This window comes from Felis catus, chromosome D2, assembly GCF_018350175.1.
Source record: "Felis catus isolate Fca126 chromosome D2, F.catus_Fca126_mat1.0, whole genome shotgun sequence".
NCBI classification, from domain to species: domain Eukaryota; kingdom Metazoa; phylum Chordata; class Mammalia; order Carnivora; family Felidae; genus Felis; species Felis catus.
Window position 1 is genome coordinate 29,591,112 of NC_058378.1, and position 22,672 is coordinate 29,613,783.

At 38.0% G+C, this 22,672-nt stretch overlaps 1 protein-coding gene across 3 annotated transcripts in view; it reads right to left on the minus strand.

Annotated features, from left to right (window-relative positions):
- Positions 1-22,672, minus strand: part of DNA2 (DNA replication helicase/nuclease 2) — a 54,654-nt gene that overhangs the window by 27,071 nt on the left and 4,911 nt on the right. For all 3 annotated transcript variants that reach the window (XM_045040059.1, XM_006937829.4, XM_019813187.3), the window contains 3 exons: positions 21,464-21,609; positions 13,955-14,086; positions 6,929-7,148 (listed from right to left, as the gene is read on the minus strand). In XM_045040059.1, the coding sequence (XP_044895994.1) occupies positions 6,929-7,148; positions 13,955-14,086; positions 21,464-21,609 (498 nt within the window). The remainder of the gene's footprint in view (positions 1-6,928; positions 7,149-13,954; positions 14,087-21,463; positions 21,610-22,672) is intronic.

Consider the following 22,672-nt stretch of genomic DNA (forward strand, 5'->3'; position numbering starts at 1 on the left):
AAATTAAAGAGGGAAATTAACCAAACTATATTTCACATTCTGAAGTTAACAGACTTTAGACACTATTTTCCCTGTTTAAAATAAGTGAACTAAATAAAATAAATAAAATAAGTGAACTAAACACAAAAATGCGTATTACTTATGTCATAGTTACTGGGACAACTAAGTGAGACTAACCCTACAGCGTTCACTGCTTTTTGCAGAGCATGAGTCATTATTAACTGCATTAAATTTATGTGGTGCTCTCCTGGGAAACCATCTTAGACAAGTTAGAAACAGCTGGTTTACAGTTCGTGAAAACACCTTAGCAGTAATGGCAAGTCACTCAGTCACAGACACCCTACTAACAAGTTAGCTTGTTTTCCAAGAGATTTCCAAGATGAAAATGTTGAATGATTTGTCTTTAAATCATTCTAAAATACCAACACCAGTCATTGTAATTAACATGCCTACATAGGTCAAATTATAATTACATTCTTGTTTTCTAAGCTATATTTAAAATATAATAGGGCACCTGGCTGGCTCAGTCAGTAGAGCATAAGACTCTTGATCTCGGGCTTGAGTTGGAGCCCCCCATTGCATGTAAAGATTACTTAAAAATAAAATATATATTTTAAATTTTATTTATTTTGAGAGAGAGAGCATACACACAAAAGCTGGGGAGGGGCAGAGAGACAGAGACAGAGACAGAGACAGAGAGAGAGAGAGAGAGAGAGAGAATCCCAAGCAGGCTCCTGGCTGTCAACACAGAACCTGATGTGGCGCTTGATCCCAAATCAAGATGCCCTCACATAATATCCTGATGAAGGGCTGTTGCTTCAATATTTGAGCCTATGAAGCATGTTTTGGGAGGCAGTTTTACAAACATACTACTCGTGTTCGTGTTCCCTGATACAGCATAGGTACCAAATAAAACTTTTGAAAAACTTTTTTAAATTAAAATGAATCCATAAGTGACAGGGTAGAGCCTTGGGGCTGTAGACCAAGGGAGTCATCTGAAATTATTTCCTTTTGTGCTATTTTTCCCTCCAAAGGAACTGAGGCAGAAGGAAGGAATATAAAGAACTCTGATGCTGGAACTTATTAGAAGGGAAAAGTATCTGAAATGACATTTTCTTATATTGTAACAAAAGGAAATTGGGTTGAAATTTTACAGCATTATTATAATTCAACTGTATCACAAGTTAAACAGGTTTGTTTTTTTTTATAAGCTGGTTTAGATATCATAGCTCCATATAATATTTTTCCTTTAAAAAATGTGTTTTGGGTGCCTGGGTGGCTCAGTCAGTTAGGCATCTGACTTTGGCTCAGGTCATGATCTCATGGTTTGTGAGGTTGAGCCCTGCATCAGGCTCTGTGCGGACAGCTCAGAGCCTGGAGCCTGCTTTGGATTCTATGTCTTCTCTCTCTTCTGCCCGCCCCCCCACCTTGCCCCCATTCATGCTCTGTCTCCATCTCTCTCTCAAAAATAAATAGGGGCGCCTGGGTGGCGCAGTCGGTTAAGCGTCCGACTTCAGCCAGGTCAAGATCTCGCGGTCCGTGAGTTTGAGCCCCGCGTCGGGCTCTGGGCTGATGGCTCAGAGCCTGGAGCCTGTTTCCGATTCTGTGTCTCCCTCTCTCTCTGCCCCTCCCCCGTTCATGCTCTGTCTCTCTCTGTCCCAAAAATAAATAAACGTTGAAAAAAAATTTTTTTTTTAATGTGTTTTAGGGGTGCCTGGCTGGCTCAGTCAACAGAGCATGTGACTCTTCATGTCAAGGTTGGGAATTCAAACCCCATGCTGAGAGCTTACTTTAAAAAAATAACAAAACTGGGGCTCCTGGGTGGCTAAGTTGGTTAAGCATCTGACTGACTCAGGCCATGATCTCATGATTCATGGGTTTGAGTCTCACATCAGACTCTGCACTGTCAGCACAAAGCCTGTGTGGGATTCTCTCTCTCCTTCTTTCTCTGCCCCTTCCCTGCTCTTTCTCTCTCTCAAATAAATAAACTTAAAAAAAAAAAAAGACAAAAAAATAACAAAATTTAGTGGGGCCTGGGGAGCTCAGTTGTTTGAGCATCTGACTCTTGATTTCTGCTCAGGTCATGATCTCATGGTCCATGAGATCGACCCCACATGGGGCTCCGTGCTGAGTGTGAAGCCTTCTTGGGATTCTCTTTTCCCTCTCTCTCTGCCCCTTCCCCACGTGCTCTCTCCTGCTCTCAATAAATAAACAAACAGAAAAAAAAAAAGAAAAAAGACATGAGTTTTGGTAACATTATCCATTTATAAAGACCTTCCTTAAATTAAGTTAGTCTATAATATGAGCTTTTTCTGCATTACCAAAGTGAAACAGTCAGATCTTCTAAGAGGGGATATATATGTCTTTCCTCATCCCCAATACCTATATAACTCAATGGTTTACTGTAATTTCTTCAATGTCTCTTTTTTACTTTTTGTTGTTAATTTTAGAGAGAGAGAGAGGGAGAGAGAGAACGCACACGCATGACTAGGGGAAAGTGGCAGAGGGAGAGAGAATCATAAGCAGGCTCCATCTTCTACCCAGAGCCCAACCTGGGGCTCAATCCCACGACCCTGGGGTCATGACCTGAGCGAAAATTAAGAGTCAGATTCTCAACCCACTGAGCCACCCAGGTGCCCTCCTTCATTCTTGAATAGTGAATATGCAATATGAATTCCAATATTTAAAAAAAAAAAATTTTTTTTTTAACGTTTATTTCTTTTTGAGACAGAGAGACAGAGCATGAATGGGGGAGGGTCAGAGAGAGGGAGACACAGAATCTGAAACAGGCTTCAGGCTCCGAGCTGTCAGCACAGAGCCCGAAGCGGGGCTCAAACTCACAGACCGCGAGATCATGACCTGGGCCGAAGTCGGCCGCCCAACCGACTGAGCCACCCAGGCGCCCCATAAGTTCCAATATTTTTGTTTGAGCCTTGCTCTAATCATTTTCCTCGTGTTTTAATACAAGAAATACTATATTATTCTTAAAATTCTTCTTGTAGCTTCTCTTCTTGCAAAGATAAAAGTTTCAACTGACTAAAATTAATTACAATTAATATTCTTTGTATACAGTAATATTCTTGAAGGTAGAGTCAGAATGGCAACCTTAGAATGCCTTTGAATCTTGACAACTTTAGATGTTAAAATGCTTTTATATTTCTCTTCCTTTTAGCAATCAAAAGTGATTTCAATCAAACTTGTCATTAAAAAAAAGTAAAATTTTCGGTCACATGTACATAGAACACTTTTTTTTCAAATCTTTGACTTCAAAAACAGCTTTTCTTATATCTTGGCATGATTTTTTTCCTCAAGAGAGCTTTAATCTTTAATTAGTTTAATCTTTAATTCATTATTTTAGCCATTCCTGTATTGCCAAAGTGAAAAGTTCAAGTCTTCTAATAGCAGAAATCTATTTTTTCCTCTACCTCCAATATCTGTAAAACCCAATAAGGGTGGCACAAAAACAGACCCATAGACCAATGGAATAGAATAGAAACCCCAGAACTAGACCCACAAAAGTATGGCCAACTCATCTTTGACAAAGCAGAAAAGAACATCCAATGGAAAAAAGACAGTCTCTTTAACAAATGGTGCTGGGAGAACTGGATAGCAACATGCAGAAGGTTGAAACTAGACCACTTTCTCACACCATTCACAAAAATAAACTCAAAATGGATAAAGGACCTGAATGTGAGACAGGAAACCATCAAAACCTTAGAGGAGAAAGCAGGAAAAGACCTCTCTGACCTCAGCCGTAGCAATCTCTTACTCGACACATCCCCAAAGGCAAGGGAATTAAAAGCAAAAGTGAATTACTGGGACCTTATGAAGATAAAAAGCTTCTGCACAGCAAAGGAAAGAAACAACAAAACTAAAAGGCAACCAACGGAATGGGAAAAGATATTTGCAAACGAAATATCGGACAAAGGGCTAGTATCCAAAATCTATAAAGAGCTCACCAAACTCCACACCCGAAAAACAAATAACCCAGTGAAGAAATGGGCAGAAAACATGAATAGATACTTCTCTCAAGAAGACATCCGGATGGCCAACAGGCACATGAAAAGATGCTCAATGTCGCTCCTTATCAGGGAAATACAAATCAAAACCACACTCAGGTATCACCTCACGCCAGTCAGAGTGGCCAAAATGAACAAATCAGGAGACTATAGATGCTGGAGAGGATGTGGAGACACGGGAACCCTCTTGCACTGTTGGTGGGAATGCAAATTGGTGCAGCCGCTCTGGAAAGCAGTGTGGAGGTTCCTCAGAAAATTAAAAATAGATCTACCCTATGACCCAGCAATAGCACTGCTAGGAATTTATCCAAGGAATACAGGAGTACTGATGCATAGGGCCACTTGTACCCCAATGTTCATAGCAGCACTCTCAACAATAGCCAAATTATGGAAAGAGCCTAAATGTCCATCAACTGATGAATGGATAAAGAAATTGTGGTTTATATACACAATGGAATATTACGTGGCAATGAGAAAAAATGAAATATGGCCTTTTGTAGCAACGTGGATGGAACTGGAGAGTGTGATGCTAAGTGAAATAAGCCATACAGAGAAAGACAGATACCATATGGTTTCACTCTTATGTGGATCCTGAGAAACTTAACAGGAACCCATGGGGGAGGGGAAGGGGAAAAAAAAAAAAAAAAGAAGTTAGAGTGGGAGAGAGCCAAAGCATAAGAGACTGTTAAAAACTGAGAACAAACTGAGGGTTGATGGGGGGTGGGAGGGAGGAGAGGGTGGGTGATGGGTATTGAGGAGGGCACCTTTTGGGATGAGCACTGGGTGTTATATGGAAACCAATTTGTCAATAAATTTCATATAAAAATAAATAAATAAATAAAAATAAATTAAAAAAAAAAACCCCAATAAGGGGTGAAACACCAATTCCCAAATGGAAGAGCTTGCATGGGAACATTTGGTGATGGGTATACAATTAAGAATGGTGAGACAGATTTAATGAGAAAAAGTCCCTTTAATCGCTAATTATTTTGAATCTGAACAGTACTTTATATAAAATCTGTTGAAACTAAAAATAAATATATAAATAAATAAATCTGCTGAAATATCATGTAAAATTCCAAGGGCAAAAGGAAATTTAAGTTATATTACAAATGCTATGTTGTTATATTATTTATTCCCATAATATATATTATACCATAAAAATACAATAATAGTACTATCTTTTAGTTTTACCTTTGTTGGTATAAAACTGTCTAGAACATAAATAAACTTAAAAAAATATTTGGGGCATCTGGGCTCAGTCGGTTAAGAATCCAACTCTTGATTTTGGCTCGGGGCATCATCTTGCAGTTGGTGGGTTCAAGCCCCACACTGGGCTCTGCACTGATAGTATGGAGCCTGCCTGGGATTCTCTCTCCCCTTGTATCTCTCTCTGCTCCTCCTCCACATGTGCGCGCTCTCTCTCTCAAAATAAATAAATAAGCTTAAAAAAAAAAAAAAACTGTTTAGAATATGCCACAGACTGCCAATGTGGAGATGGGCAGAGGGAATGAAAATAATGAGAAAAGTGGGAGGGGGGGATGGGCTGAATAGGTAAGGGGCATTAAGGAATCTACTGAAATCACTGTTGTACTATATGATAACTAACTTGAATGTAAATTTAAAAAAATAAATTAAATGAAAAATAAAAAAAATTTTTTTTTTAATTTTTTTTTTCCCAACTTTTATTTATTTTTGGGACAGAGAGAGACAGAGCATGAACGGGGGAGGGGCAGAGAGAGAGGGAGACACAGAATCGGAAACAGGCTCTAGGCTCTGAGCCATCAGCCCAGAGCCTGACGCGGGGCTCGAACCCACGGACCGCGAGATCGTGACCTGGCTGAAGTCGGACGCTTAACCGACTGCGCCACCCAGGCGCCCCAAAAAAATTTTTAAAAAGAAAATAATTAGAAAACAAAATAAAATTTCATGTTAATTGCTTTAAGTCATTATAAATAATATAAATTCCAGATCGTTTTGGAAGACAATAAAAGACTGTTGGGTTTATACGTACCTAATACAAATCCATATTACTTTAAGATTTCTCAGAAACTTTAATACGCTAACATGCATCATTACATCTTCAAATATACTTGGTTTCTGCAACTTTTATCACCAAAGAATTATTTTTTTAGGAGTATTTGTTTCATAGTTTGGCAGCATAAACTTGGCAACACTGGCCTACAAATTCAGCTATCATATTTCTTTGCTGGGGAAAACTTTCTGCTATAGCTATGTATACATTTATAAACAAATTGAGTACTCTGGGTGCGTCCCAAATTGAAAAGGACTGAGGGACTCCTGGCTGGCTCAGTTAGAAGAGCATATGACTCTTGATTTAGGAGTCATGAGTTTGAGCCCCATGTTGGGTGTAGAGATTAAAAAAAAAAAAAAAAAAAAAAAGTACTATATGAAACTTAAATAACAATTATACAAATTGAACCAAAATATGTAAGCAGACCTACATTTTTTTCAGACCTATTTTTTTTTCATTGTTTTAATGTTTTATTTATTTTTGAGAGCGAGAAAGAGAGGGAGACAGAGTATGAACAGGGAAGAGGCAGGGAGAGAAGGAGACACAGAATCCGAAGCAGACTCGAGGCTCTGAACTGCCAACACAGGGCCCGCATGGGACTAGCACCCACAAACCATGAGATCATGACTTAAGCTAAAGTCGGACGCTTAACCTACTGAGCCACCTAGGCGCCCCAAATATATGTATTTTTTAAATGTGTATTTATTTTGAGAGAGAGTGCAAGTGGAGAAGGGGTAGAGAGAGAGAATCTCAAGCACGACACACGACTTGATCTACAAACCATGAGATGACTTGAGCCAAAATCAAGAATCAGACACTTAACCAACTGACCCACCCAGAAACTCCCAATTTTCTTATTAAGACTTATACCCACCTGACTACGATGTTCAATAGAATTTAATTCTTTGCCAGTTTTAAGTTCCAAAGGCATTATCTTATATTTCGTTTTATACCCTCGATGTATTTTCACACCAACTGTGACATCTATTTTGCCTTTCAATCCAAACCTAGGGGACCAAATGCTTTCTTCAATATCCAATGAATTTATGACTTCAATATTACACGTTGAATTATTGTTACTACCATCACTTGGCCTAGAAAACAAAACACAAAAATACTTAATTAGAACACTTAGCTCGTTTCTCATATGCTGGCATTAACTTCATTTTACAACAGAGAATGTAGGGATGGGAAACCATCCACATACCTTTATAGCAGTGATTCTCAAAGTGTGGCTCCTAGACTGGCAGCATCAGCATCACCTGGGAACTTGTTATAAAAGCAAATTCTCAGGCTCCACTCCAGACCTACTCAATCAGAAACTCTCTGGATGAAGCCGAGCAATTTGTTTCACAAACTCTGCAAGTGATCCTGATGCATGCTCAAGTTTGAGAACTGCTATCCTATAACCTCTAACTAATGTAATTTAAATTTTCTTAATGTTTATCATCTATCCTTTTCAGTTCATTTCTACTACAATCTTCCTAACTTGGGCCTTTAAATTCCCCAGTCCTAGATTACTACAGAAGTCTATTTAGACTATGGAAGCCACAATACCAATCTGAATATTCTGATATACAATTATTACACTGATTAATATAAAATGGCTTGAATATGGTTGCACCCAGGGTAGCAAAGGTGTGTTCTTCATTAACACCATATTAAACTGTGTATGAGCTACCTTTCCCCATCACCTATGCAGTGTGTGTCTTGATTATCCAACATTTCACCGCTATACTCCCCACAACTATCTTCAAAAGGACCTCATGTGCTCCTACATTTCCTCATTGTTTTCTTTACTTAATCATTAAATGAATCCATCTCTGTCACTATCAATATTTAAAACTAAGTACTCAGCATTGTTGTTTGTATTACAAGAGGTTCTGAGTTTAATATCTTAACTGTTAAAAAAGCCAAGAGCACAGGAAGGAGGAAAAAAAATCTATAAACATCAAAGGAATTAGGGGATGAAAATAACTTTCCAAGCCTCTTATACTTTTCTTAGATCTAAGATTTATTTTCAGAGCAGTAAGTTATTCTTCAGGAGAAAAGTCAGATAAGCACAAACTTTTATTAATCCTATTTCAGACTCAAAGCCAAATAAGATATTAAATCTAATGGAAATCTTACATGAAAAGGAAAATTTTTCTAGTAATAAAATGTAGTTTAAGGGCACCTGGGTGACTCAATCAATTAAGCAGTCTTAATTTCGGCTTGGGTCATGATCTCACGGTTCGTGGGTTTGGGCCCCACATGTGGCTCTGCAATGATGGTGCAGAGCCTGCTTGGCATTCTCTCTCTCCCTCTCTCTCTGCCCCTTCCTGGTTCACAGGCTCACTCTCTCTCAAAAAAAAAAAAAAATTTTTTTTTAAGTATTTTATGACATATAAAAATTGAGATTTATTATAACCATCAGAATACATGATTTAGTTGACTCTGGTTTACTAATTTTATGTTATTTATTTATATCAGCAGCTATTTCTTAACAAATGAGAATATTTTTTAAGAGAAAAATTGCCACCTTCAGTAACTTTTTTAGCTGTTTCAGGATGCTTCAAATATAATCTCCAGGTATGTATGAAATTCAAGAAAGCTACAACTTATCTGAAATTTCTTAAATATTATTGTTTTCTCTATTCAAATGTTACCTAATCGTGTTATATATTCAAATATGCTGTGAAATAACACAAACTTTATTATTCACAAAATGTTACATATATACTTAATAGAAGATAGGTAATGAAACTGTTAATGTTGCTAATAAAATTCATTCCCCTAGAAAAAAGAGTAATGTGATTTTACACCTAGATCTGTGGAATAAATGACAGTATTTGAATTCAACTACTATGATTTTAATCAACATAATGCTATAAAACTCCTTCAAGAAGGACCTGATGGAGAATAGAGTATCATGAACATGAAGAAAATATACATTTACCACCAATTGATGAGAAAGTTGTCTCTTTAAAAGGCTTTTAAAGGTCTCATTCTTGGGATGCCTGGGTGACTTAGTCGGTTAAGCATCTGACTTTGGCACAGGTCATGATCTCACGGCTTGTGAGTTTGAGCCCTGCATCGGGTTCTGTGCTGATAGCTCAGAGCCTGGAGCCTGATTCAGATTCTGTGTCTCTTTCTCTCTCTGCTCCTCCCCCACTCACACAGTCTCTCTCTCTCTCTCTCTCTCTCTCTCTCTCTCTCTCTCTCTCTCTCTCAAAATAAACATTAAAAAATTAAAAAATAAATAAATAAAGGACTCATTCTCTGTGCTATATACTAAATTTTTTGTTGTCGTTGGTTTTGTTTTGTTTTGTTTTTTTAAAGACTAGCTATAAATTGCTGGGAAAAGGGCACAAGCTAAAATACAGAGGAGCGCCTTCTTCACAGACATATAAGATTCCATTAGAAATAACTGAGACAAAGAAAAATCTTATACCAAAACACAGAGATGAGAACACTGAGCTGGGAATCTTGATTCCTACTATAGACTCAACTCCATCACTATTTTTCATATAAAACCTAAACAAGTCACACTACATTTCAAGTCAAAGACAACTCTGAATCCCACCCTTTCCCCAGCTTCCTGATATACTTCTTCCAGCCTACCAAATCCCTTGTTGATCCATCCTAATCCCTCAGCCTCCTTTGATGGAGTCTACTCATCTCCCCCTCTGTCCTTACATAGCACACCCTTACCTCCCAGAGTTCTGTGCCTCTTCTGTTGCCCTGCATGTTTTCTTTGAGCAATGCCCTCCACTCCTATGTTTTCAACTACCAGCAACAGAGTTTTAGAGAGAGTTAGTCTCCCTGTGACACTAGTACCTAGCATAATCCTGAGCACAGACACAGCATATGGAATACATGTTTGCTGAATAGGTTAAGTCCATGAGTCTATGAGAAAATGCAGCTTATGACTGCAAAAACAATAAGTTTTAACCAAAAGAAAAAACATGGAGACAAAATGCTAAAACAATTAAAGAGTAAAAGAAAAGCTAATATCTGAAACAACCATGAAAATGGATACTCACTACAATTTTAACTTTCAAGCAAATTTAAAGGACTCCAAAATAAACAAGAAAGGAAAAGAAGGGAGGGTAAATAAGGATAAAGAAACAATTAGGAACAAGAGAAATCAAAAATTCAGCTTGTAATTATTACAGAAAATCAATAGAGACCAGAATGACAGAAATACTACAAAACAATGCAAGGAATCAAGAAAAGAATGACTACTTAATAAACACTTAGTTGTTTATCACAATGAAGACTAAAGTACCAAGATCCATGCCCTATCCTAGACACAGGCAATCTGCTCCAAAGAAATAACAAAGAATGAAGCATTTATAAATTTATAAAAAACACTACAAGGACAGGCTGGGGGTTGGGTGGGGGACACCTGGGTGTTGGACTTTGGCTCAGGTCATGATCTCACGGTTCACAAGTTCGAGTCTCACATCAGTGTCGCTCTTCTGTCCCCTTCTCTCTGCTGCTGCCCAGCTTGCATGCACTCTCTTTCTCAAAAATAAATAAACATTGAAAAAAACCAAAACGCTACAAGGGGGCACCTAGGTGGCTCAGTCAGTTAAGCATCCTACTCTTGGTTTCAGCTCAGGTCATCATCCCAGGGTCGTGGGATTGAGCCCTGGAGTCTGCTTAAGATTTTCTCATTCCTTCTGCCCCCCTCCCTGCTCAAGTGTTCTCTCTCTCTAAAAAAAATTAAATTAAATTTAGTTTATTTTTAAAGTTTAATTTATAAATAAATATATATTTCAAAATCAAAAAAATAATAAATAAAATAATATAAAAATCTAAATCCTGGCAAACTGATTGTGGTAATGGTGCACAACTCTACAAATATACTGAGAGTCACTGAACTGTAAATAATAATAATAAAATAAATAAAAATAATTAAAATCCTGCTGGCAGATATAGGATTTCTTAAATTATCATTTTTTTAAAGCTTAGGGGTTTATTTATTTTTGAGAGACAAAGAAAGAGGGTGAGCAAGGGAGGGGGCAGAGAAAGGGAGGGAGAGAATCCCAAGCAGGCTCCATGCTATCAGCACAGAGCCCAATGCAGGGGGAAGAGCAGAGACAGAGAGGAAGAGAGAATCCCAAGAAACTTCTGTGCCGCCTGACTTGGGGCTGGATCTCACAACTGTGAGATCAAAATCTGAGCCAAAATCAAGAGTCTGACACTTAACCGACTGAGCCACCCAGGCACCCCAGACACAGGACATTAAACGTTACTAGCAACCTTCTAAAATGATTACAAAATTCTCAGAGAATTCTAGCAATATGTAAAAGGTTGTAAAATTTCTAAATATCTTTGATGAAATAGTCCACTTCTGAGATTTCAATGCCAGGAAATAAGCGTTCTCATAGTCAACTCTTCCACTAGTGTACCCTCATTCCTTCTCCATACTCAAGACATAACTGAACTCTCCCATCTCTCAGGATGAATTCTGCCTTCTCTGTGGAACTCTTCCTGTCAGCATATGAACATGTCATACTTTCCATCTTCAAAACAACAGCAAATCTCTCTTAACCCCACATGAGCCTCTGCCTACCATTCCATTTCTGTGTGTTCTTTCATAGAACAACCTCTCAGTATGGTTGTCTAACTCCCTGTCTCCAAATCCTCCTCTACCAGTCTCTCTTGATGCCCTTCTAAACACACCTGCTCCCCTAGAATCACTGCTGACTATTCTTTCCCTCTTACTCCACATCCAATCCAAAATCTATCAGTTCCAACTCTCAAGTCTGACCAAAATCCAACTGATTCTCATCACTTCCACAACTCTCACTGTGGTCTAAGCCACCGGCTTCTCTTACTTGGATTCGTGAAAGAGCCTCCAAATTGGTCTATCTCTGCCCTTATCCTACATCATAGTCCCAAAAAAGCAGCCAGAATGAGCCTTTTAAAAGTAAATCTGAGCAATGCATAAACTACTACAGGGGTTAAGTCACACAGCTAAATTGTGGCAAAACTGGGATTCACATCTGGTCTCAGTATCTCCTTTTTTCTTTATTAAAAAAAAAATTTTTTTTTAATGTTTATTTTTGAGAGATAGAGTGCAACAGGGGAAGGGGCAGAGAGAGAAGGAGACACAGAATCTGAAGCAGGATCCAGGCTTAGAGCTGTCAGCAGTGCCTGATGCAGGGCTTGAATCCATAGAAATGCAAGATCATGACGTGAATCTAAGTCAGACACTTAACCAACTAAGCCAACCCAGTCACTGCTGTCCTTTGAACCAGGGAACCTCAGACAACAAATTGATCAAAGGAACTGACGGTTCCCAAGATTTCTGTTGCACAAGTCTTAAACAAGTTATTCAGATCACAAAATGTCCTGAGATAAAATACTAAGAATATTGAAAACAAATATTAGGAATATTAAGAAAAAGTTAAGAATATTTACATGAATGGAAGCCGTGCCTATTCAAAAAAAAAAGAAAAAGAAAATGTTGCTCATTTAAAAAAAAAAAAAAGTTAAATCAAAACCCTCTGTGCAAACTCTCCAGTGGCTTCTTATCTAATCAGAACAGCAGCCAAAGTCCTGACATGCTTCTTCCAAGGCCCCAGGAAAGCTACTTCTGCTCCTTCCTGTCTCACTCTGCTCCGGCCACCCTGGCAAGTGTGCATCACCCAGGGCTTTTACCTGGAACGTTCTTCCTGGAGACAGCTGCACGGTTACCTCCTTGATTTCCTTCAGGCTTCACCTCAACACCAGCTTATTACAGAGGCCTTTCACAACCATTCAGTGGAAACATGTCCCACCACCACCACTACCAACTCCACTTTCCTTCTCACATTATTCCACACTGCATTTATCACAATCCAGCCCCCTGTTATTTACTTGTTCAGTAGTCTAGAAGCACCTTGAAGTCAGCTGCTTTTTTTTCATACGATAATCCCAGCACATAGAACATCATTACTTGGCACATATTAAGCATTCAATAAATATTTGTTGAATGAGTAAATAATGAAAGACAAAAAAAAAAGTATTACCTATTATCAATGCTACTTTAAGGGGGAAAACAATAAAATCCCAATGCCAAACAGCATTAAATGGTTAAACGCAGGATTTAAACATAAAGCACAAATCCACAGGACAATCAACAGATGACATAGTCCATATATGATAGTAATAGAAATATATATGAAATTAGGACCCCCACAATATTTACAAATTGGTTATTTAAAAAACATACTGACAGGGGCGCCTGGGTGGCTCAGTCGGTTAAGCGGCCGACTTCAGCTCAGGTCATGATCTCACGGTCTGTGAGTTCGAGCCCCACGTCGGGCTCTGTGCTGACTGCTCAGAGCCTGGAGCCTGTTTCGGATTCTGTGTCTCCCTCTCTTTGACCCTCCCCCATTCATGCTCTGTCTCTCTCTGTCTCAAAAATAAATAAACGTTAAAAAAAAAAAAAAAATAGGGGCACCTGGGTGGCGCAGTCGGTTAAGCGTCCGACTTCAGCCAGGTCACGATCTCGTGGTCCGTGAGTTCGAGCCCCGCGTCAGGCTCAGGGCTGATGGCTCAGAGCCTGGAGCCTGTTTCCGATTCTGTGTCTCCCTCTCTCTCTGCCCCTCCCCCGTTCATGCTCTGTCTCTCTCTGTCCCAAAAATAAATAAACGTTGAAAAAAAAAAAATTAAAAAAAAAATTAAAATAAATAAATAAATAACATACTGACATACAAAAATCAGAAGAGTTTATTATAGTGAAAATAGAATTTTTATTCACTAGATTATTTTTGGTTTTGGAAAGACAGAACTGTAATTTATAAAATAAGCAAACAAAAGCTAGTTGTAATAACTTGACCTTTTAAAAAGCTTTAATTCAACATACAGAATAAAATCCTAATCTGAACATATGAACACCATATAAACAAAATGAGTTTCTTACAGAGAGAGCTGCATCTGAGGGAAGTCAGTTGAAATATATTTATGCATGAAATCTCCGGCCCATTTAGAAAATGAAGGAAGATACTCCTCTACTTCTTGTTTTATCTCATCTTGATTCAAATTTAAGCGATACCTGCCAAAATAAGAGATTAAACATGAAAGCATGAATATGAAAAAAGTAAGTAAGGACAAAAATATCCAAATAAGCAACTTAAGTTACCCAGCAACTAATTAACGGACATATAACGCAGTGTATACATGGGGCACCTGGCTGGCTCAATCATAGAACATATAACTCTTGATCTCAGGGTCATGAGTTCAAGCCCCACATTGGGGATAGAGTTTACTTAAAAAATAAATAAAATCTTCTGTGGGGGTGCCTGGATAGCTCAGTCAGTTAAGTGCCTGACTTCAGCTCAGGTCATGATCTCATGGTTGGTGGGTTCAAGCCCCATTTGGGGCTCGCTGCTGTTAGCACAGAGCCCGCTTCGGATCCTCTGTCCTCCCTGCTCTCTGCCCCTTCCCTGCTCATGCACTCTCTCTCAATAATAAACAGACATTTAAAAAAATATATTTTTTTTAATGTGGTACATATGTACAATGGAATATTATTCAACCTTAAAAAGAAAGACAGCAGAACACTCTTGAGCCCTCCAAAAGAACTGGTTCAGCAGGGAAGACAAAATTAGCAACCCTAGCTCTGCCAAGATTGTGTCTCCTGGGCATAGCAGCAACCTCAAGCTGAAAGAGAAGCTGAAATTCCTCAAGCCAGAGAGCAACTGCTAATACCAAAATACCCCAAATGATCATACATTCAGAATACCAGAGGCAAAGGTTATCCTTACAAAAGGCTGCTTCAAATCTGGCAACTTCCAGTTGATAAAAGAAGATGTAGGCGAGAATGCGGGAAAACAAGGATTCATGTAAACTAGGACAATGCCTATAGAGAACAATTTGGCAATAATTATCAAAAATGTTATTTATTTTTGGGGCGCCTGGGTGGCTCAGTCGGTTAAGCATCCAATTACAGTTCAGGTCATGACCTCACAGCTCATGAGTTCAAGCCTCATATTGGGCTCTGTGCTGACAGTTCAGAGCCTGGAGCCTGCTTCAGATTCTGTGTCTCCGTCTCTCTCTGCCACTACCCTGCTCATGCTCTCTTTCCTTCAAAAATAAATATTTCAATAAATATTTTTTTAATGTTTATTTATTTAAATAATCTCTACACTCAACATGGGGCTCAAACTCACAACCCCAAGATCAAGAGTCACATGCTATTCCAACTGAGTCAGCCAGTATTCAAAATACTGGCTCAGTATTCAAAATACTAGATGTACCCAGACTAGATCCTGTCCTGGAGGGGAAAAGATGGTATGAAGGAAGGACATTATTGGACAAAAATGTGGACAGATCAGACAAAAGTATTTTACCAATATTAAATTTCCTGACGTTGAAACCATATTGTGATTACATAAAAGAAAAGCCTAATCTTAGGAAACACACACTATACATCATGATTTTTTACTTCAGGGACATAAGCCCTGAGCCCATCTGGCTCATCATTAGTGACAACGAGCCATGAGCAAAGTCCTTGGCTAGCAGCAAGCTGCCTCATCAAGCACTTAGGCCCCTCACCCAGCCATCAAACATCACCACGTGCCTGGCCCCAACCACAGAGAGTATGGGGAGTAAAGGCCTGAAGGCAAGGTGAGCAAGATCAGCTCTTCCCATTGCAGTAAGCATCCTGAGCGCACAGGGCACCCCAGGATGTCCAGGGCCCTGCTCAATCTGTTCTACGGCTAGCATCTTCATGGTATACAGCCCATTGTGTATACCAGATGTATACTACACAACCTTAGGGGGAAAAAATCTATACACACGCACACACACATTTAGCAGATGAATCTGAGTAAACAGTACATGAGTGTTGACTGCACTAATCTTGCAACTTTTCTTTAAATTTGAAATTATTTCCAAATAAAAAGATTTTTTAAATGTTTTAAGTGTACATATTCTGTGGCCCAACAATTCCACTTCTAAGTATTTAACCCAATATATGCCTCACAGGTGTGAAATAAAAGATGTATAAAGGTATTTCTTAGGGGCGCCTTACTTAGTACAGCATACAACTCTTGATCTCAGGGTCGTGAGTTCAAGCTCTGCATTGGGTATGGAGCCTCTTTAAAAAAAATCTTGGGGCACCTTGGTTGAACATCTGACTTTGGCTCAGAACCCACAGTTCATGGGTTCAAGTGCCATATCAGGTTTTGCGTTGACAGTACAGAGCCTGCTTCGGATTCTGTCTCCCTCTCTCTCTGCCCCTCACCTGTTCAAGCTCTCTCTCTCTCAGAAATAAATAAACATTAAAGAAAATGTTTTTAAATCTTTAAAAAAAAAAGTTATCTCTTATAGGATTGCTAATAAAAGCAAAGATTGAAATGCCAAGGAGATACTTAAATAAATTACAGTACATCCATACAATGAAACATTATGTCATTATTAATTAAAAATGAGACAGCTTGATGAGTACTGATATGGAATGATCAGCAAGATTTAATCTTTAACGTGAACTTAAATCTTTAAGTGAACAATAATATACATGGTATTCTACAATTTACCTAATGAAAAATATATAGGTGTGTGTGTGTGTGTGTGTGTGTGTGTGTGTGTGTGTATGTGTGTGTGTGTGTGTGTAGGTGTGGATGTGTGTATACACACACACACACACACACTGTCACACATAAATGTTTGAAATCTCTGTGAAAGGATATATAAGAAACTGATAGCAATGGTTGTCTTTAGGGAAAGGAACTAGGTAACAAGTAGGATACAGGGAGAAAGGACTTACTTTTTTACCATATACCTTCTTATACTATTACAATATGGTAAACACAAATTTATAATCTGTTTAGAAATAATAACATTATTTAAAAGATACCTGCACAATTGGGTACTCATTTCCTTTTTTTATTATTATTTAATTTTTTTAATCTTTATTTTTGAGAGAAAGAAAGAGAGAGAATACAAGTGGGGAAGGAGCAGAGAGAGAGGGAAACACAGAATCCAAAGCAGGCTCAAGTCTCAAGCTGTCAGCACAAAGCCCAATGTGGGGCTCACTCATGAACCATGAGATCATGACCTGAGCCAAAGTCAGATGCTTAACAGACTGAGCCACCCAGGCACCCTGGGTAATCTTTTCCTAAATAACTTTCTCTAACCATCTTGGAGCCATTCTTTACTGTCATAATCTCCTTAGGCAGATTCTTCCAAGTGTTTTATTTCTTACAGAGCAGGACTCTATTTAAAATCTCCAAACCAGTTCATACTCATTATTTAATGTCTTCTGCATTTAAATTCTCCCTTTTTACCAAAAACCATAAAATACCTAGGAATAAACCTAACCAAAGAGATGAAAAACGATTCACTGAAAACTACAGAAAGCTTATGAAAGAGATTGAAGAAAACACAAAAAAATGGAAAAACAGTCCATGCTCATGGATTAGAAGAACAAATACTGTTCAAATGTCAATACTACCCAAACCAATCTACATATTCAATGCAATCCCTTTCAAAATAACACTGGCATTCTTCACAGAGATAGAACAAACTATCCTGTATGGAACCAGAAAAGACCCTGAGTAAGCCAAAACAATCCTGAAAAAGAAAACCAAAGCCAGAAGCATCACAATTCCGCACTTCAAGCTGTATTACAAAGCTATAGTCATCAAGACAGTATGGTACTGGCACATGAACAGACTCATAGATCAAGGGAACAGAATAGAGAACCCAGAAATAGACCCACAAACATATGGCCAACTAATCTTTGACAAAGCAGGACAGAATATCCAATGGAAAAAAGACAGTCTCGGTGCACCTGGGTGGCTCAGTCGGCTAAGCTTCCGACTTCAGCTCAGGTCATGATCTCATGGTTTGTGAGTTCGAGCCCTATGTCAGACTCTGCGCTGACAGCTCAGAGCATGGAGCCTGCTTTGGATTCTGTGTCTCATTCTCTGTCTGCCCCTCCCCAACTTGTGCTCTGTGTCTCTATATCTCTCAAAAATAAATGTTAAAAAAAAAATTTTTTTTTTAAAGTCTCTTCAGCAAATGTTGTTGGGAAAACTGGACAGCGACATGCAGAAGAATGAACCTGGACCACTTTCTTACACCATACACAAAAATAAACTCAAAATGGATGAAAGACCTAAACATAAAACAGGAAGCCATCAAAATCCTATAGGAGAAAACAGGCAACAACCTCTTTGACCTCAGCTGCAGCAACTTCTTACTTGACATGTCTCTAGAGGTAAGGGCAACAAAACAAAAATGAACTACTGGGACCTCATCAACATAAAAACCTTCTGGGGGTCCCTGGGTGGCTCAGTCGGTTAAGCTTCCAACTTTGGCTTAGGTCATGATCTCACGGTTTGTGGGTTTAAGACCCGCTTCGGGCTCTGTACTGACAGCTCAGAGCCTGGAGCCTGCTTCAGACATTCTCTCTCTCAAAAATAAACTTAAAAAGAAGTTTACTAAGAAACTTTAAAGAAAATTAAACATCAAAAGCTTCTGCACAGCAAAGGAAACAATCAGCAAAACTAAAAGGCAACTGATGGAATGGGAGAACATATTTGCAAATAACATATCAGATAAAGTGTTAGGATCCAAAATCTATAAAGAACTTACCAACTCAATACCCAAAATACAAATAATCCAGTGAAGAAATGGGCAAAACACATGAATAGACACGTTCCCGAAGAGGACATCCGGATGGCTAACAGACACATGAAAAGATGCTCAACATCACTCATCATCAGGGACATACAAAAAAAAAAAAAGGCACTATGGTTTCCTGCTTGCTCACTTCCTTAGACACTTTAATCTGAAGTAGCACCTGCCATGTTGTGAGAACACATTAGACAGCGCTACAGAGAGGCTCACGTGGCAACAAAATGAGGCCTCATGACTACAACAGCCAGCTAGGAATTCAGGCCTCATGACAACAGCCATGTGAATGCATCATAATGGAAGCAGATCCTCCCTTCAAATGACCAGCTCCACAAGGGAGACCCCATGGGAGACCCTGAGCCGGTACCTTGTAGCTAAACCACCTCTGAATTCCTAACCTAACATAGTTTGCTAACAGAAACTATGAGGTAATAGATTAGACACGAGTCATTTAAAGCTACTAAGTTTTGATGTGATTTATTTCAGGGGAATAATCAATACAACATGCAACAGATAAGGCATCACTGTATGTTGACTAGGATATGACCAAAAAAAAGTTAAAACTCTGAAATGCAAAAAACAAGTGTTGGCAAAGATGTGGAAAAACAAAAAACAAAAAAAAAAAAAAACCCTCTGTTGCACTGTTGGTGGGAATGCAAACTGGTGCAGCCACTGTGGAAAACAGTAGGGAGGTTCCTTAAAAAATTAAAAATAGAACTACTCTTTGATCCAGTAATCACACTACTGGGTATTTACCCCAAGAATACAAAAACACTAATTTGAAAGGATTTATGCACTGCCTATGTTTATAGCAGCATTATTTACAATAGCCAAATTACAGAAGCAGTCCAAGTGTCCATCGATAGATGAATGGATAAAGAAGATGTGATACACACACATACACACACGCGCACACATCCATGTTTAATGGAATATTACTCAGCCATAAAAAAGAATGAAATCTTGCCATTTGCAACATGGATGGTTCTAGAGAGTATAATACTAAGTAAAATAAGTCTGTTAGAGAAAGACAAACACCGTATGATTTCATGCATATGTGGAATATAAGAAACAAACCAAATGAACAAAAAACAAAGAAAAGAGACAAACCAAAAAAGACTCTTAACTATAGACAACAGAGGGTTACCAATGGAGGTGAGTGGTGGAATGGTGAAATAGGTGAAAGGGATTAAGTGGTACACTTATGATGAGCAGAGAGTAATATACAGAATTGCTGAATCACTATACTGTACACTTTTAAACTAATATAACACTGTATGTTAACTATAGTGGAATTAAAATTTTAAACTTAATTTAAAAAATAAGTTTCTAATTTTAAAAAATTTTCAAATTTCTAATTACAAAAAAGAAAAATGGGGTGCTGTGTGGCTCAGTTAACTGTCCCACTGTGGATTTCGGCTCAGGTCATGATCTCAGTTTGTGAGTTAGAACCTTGATCAGATTCTGCATTGAGAGCATAGAACCTGCTTGGGATTCTCAGTCTCTCTCTCCCTGCCCCTCCCCTGCTCATGCACACACACATGCTCTCTCCCTCTCAAAATAAATGAATAAACTTTAAAAAATAAAAATAAAAAGGCAAAATGTAAATAACAGCTGTGTTTCACTGAAATGCAAAGTGGCAAATAAGGCAATAAGTAGAACTCTTTAAAGCAAAAGCTTTATGAAATCTACTCATATTCTGAATGTCATGCTATGTAGTCATGACCAAGGGACAGCTTCTGTGTGTTTCAGTTTCTTTCGGTTGCTATGAGATTATATAAGATGTCTAAAAGCACTGAACACAATGCCTGACACATGTCAGGGATCTAAAATGTTTTTAGGACAATAGGTCATATGACATTAGTAAATAAATTGTGTGGCATTTTGGAACACACTTTTTCCATATAAACAGTGAAACAGAATTACATCTGGGAAAAGCAGATTTATGTCAACTAGTCTGGAAATCAAAATTACCACTAATAAAAATACTTCTGTGAAAAAAAGACAGTCTGCAATAGGAGTGATGACAGAACAGCAGATTATGCCAACCCCTCTGCATGCAGTCACTCACAAAATGCCAACAATTAGGGGCGCCTGGGTGGCTCAGTCAGTTAAGCACCGACTTTGGCTCAGGTCATGGTCTCATGGTTTGTGAGTTCAAGCTCCACGTCAAGCTCTGTGCTGTCAGCTCAGAGCCTGGAGCCTGCTTCTGATTCTGTGTCTCTCTCTCTCTCTGCCCTTTCCCCGCTTGCACTCTGTCACTCTCTCTCTCAAATATAAATAAAACATTAAAAAAATAAAAATAAAATAATAAAATAAAAAATGCCAACAATTAGCCATTTGTGGGTTTGTATGTATTTTCTCCACTGTCACAAAAGTCTGCAAAATAGGATTTATTGCCTTTTTCAAAACCTTTCAAAAATAGTAACCTGTTCAATCCTAAAACTAGCAAAGCTAGAATGTAAAACCAAGTCCATCTGATTCCCAAACCCATACAATTTTCAGTATGTCACATAACTCCAAGTAAGGCAAAACATTTTTTACACTGAGAACAGCTGAAGAATCTATTGCACACATGTACAGAATATTCAGATATTTTTAGCTCAAGTTTCTATTCTGCAATTTCAGAAGCTCTTCACAGAACTGCAGTGGGGTACTACAACCCTGGAATCTATATTCTAGTATTACTCTGATTTATATTTAATAGTCTAATAGCCAAATACCTTCTGGATTCCAGGAATAGATTTTATAATAGAATTGTACCTACAGCATGTCTTGTACTACTTACATTTCCTTCAGATGTTTTATTTCTTGAATAGTTTGAAAAGCATATTCTTGTAGTTTTTCTGGGGCAAAGCTATTGCTTATTGCTTTTTGAAATACTTCATGAAGAACTGTACCAATCAGCATTTGACGTGTGGCTGGATTACAGCTCTATTAAAAAAAAAAAATCATATATTTTATTCCACACTATTAACACACATGATCTCATATTTATTACCTATTTTAACTTACCATAGCCAAACTGCACTAGTGAGACAAATGCTAAAATATTAAACAATTTTTATTCTAGTAAGTAGAATTACAGATGACTTTCACTTTCTTCTATTCAGAACTACCCGAATTAAAGACTATACTTTCAGGGATCATTTCTAGTTTGTTATTAGAGAAGTTTCTCTGAACGTAAAGAATTACCCAAATTATTTTACAAGCATGTTATTTTTAAAGAAAATCAATAATTTCCACTTTGAAAATATTAAAAATAACCTATATGAAAAATTTCAATGTATTTTCAAATAATATATTCTTTTCTAATTTCACTTTATAATCTACCAAAATAAAATGCAATAAAGCCATGGCTCATAAACTCATGTAAGTAAAAGACATTATTCAAACATAAAATTTAAATTTACAGCACAGATTTTTGACAAGTTCTCTCCACTCAAAAAGAAATAGTATTTAAAAAAAGAAAGGGGCGCCTAGGTGGCTCAGTCTGTTGAGTATCTGACTTCTGCTCAAGTCATGATCTCACAGTTCGTGGGTTCAGGCCTTGCATCGGGCTCTGTGCTGACAGCTCAGAGCTGGAGCTTGCTTCAGATTCTGTGTGTGTCTCTCTTTCTTTGTCCCTCCCCCACTCATGCTCTGTCTCTGCCTCTCAAAAATAAACATTATAAAAAATTTTTAAAGAAAAAAAAGGCATATTATTTCTCAATTAACCCTTTTCTTAGCCTAGACATTCCCCTTAAAGCTATCAAAAAACTAGATAAAGTCCACCAAAACATGCTTCAGGAATTTACAAAATTAATTTACAGAGGGATTCTCTGTACTATTCATGCAAGTTCTTAACAAGTCTAAAAGAACTACAAAGTAAAAAGTTTTTAAAACAATTTTGGTTTTCTACATAGATATAAATTGTATAATTTTTAAAATACACTGAAAGGAAGAGGAAACTCTTAATAAAAACCCAGGTTCTTCAGTAAATGGAACTGAAACAAAG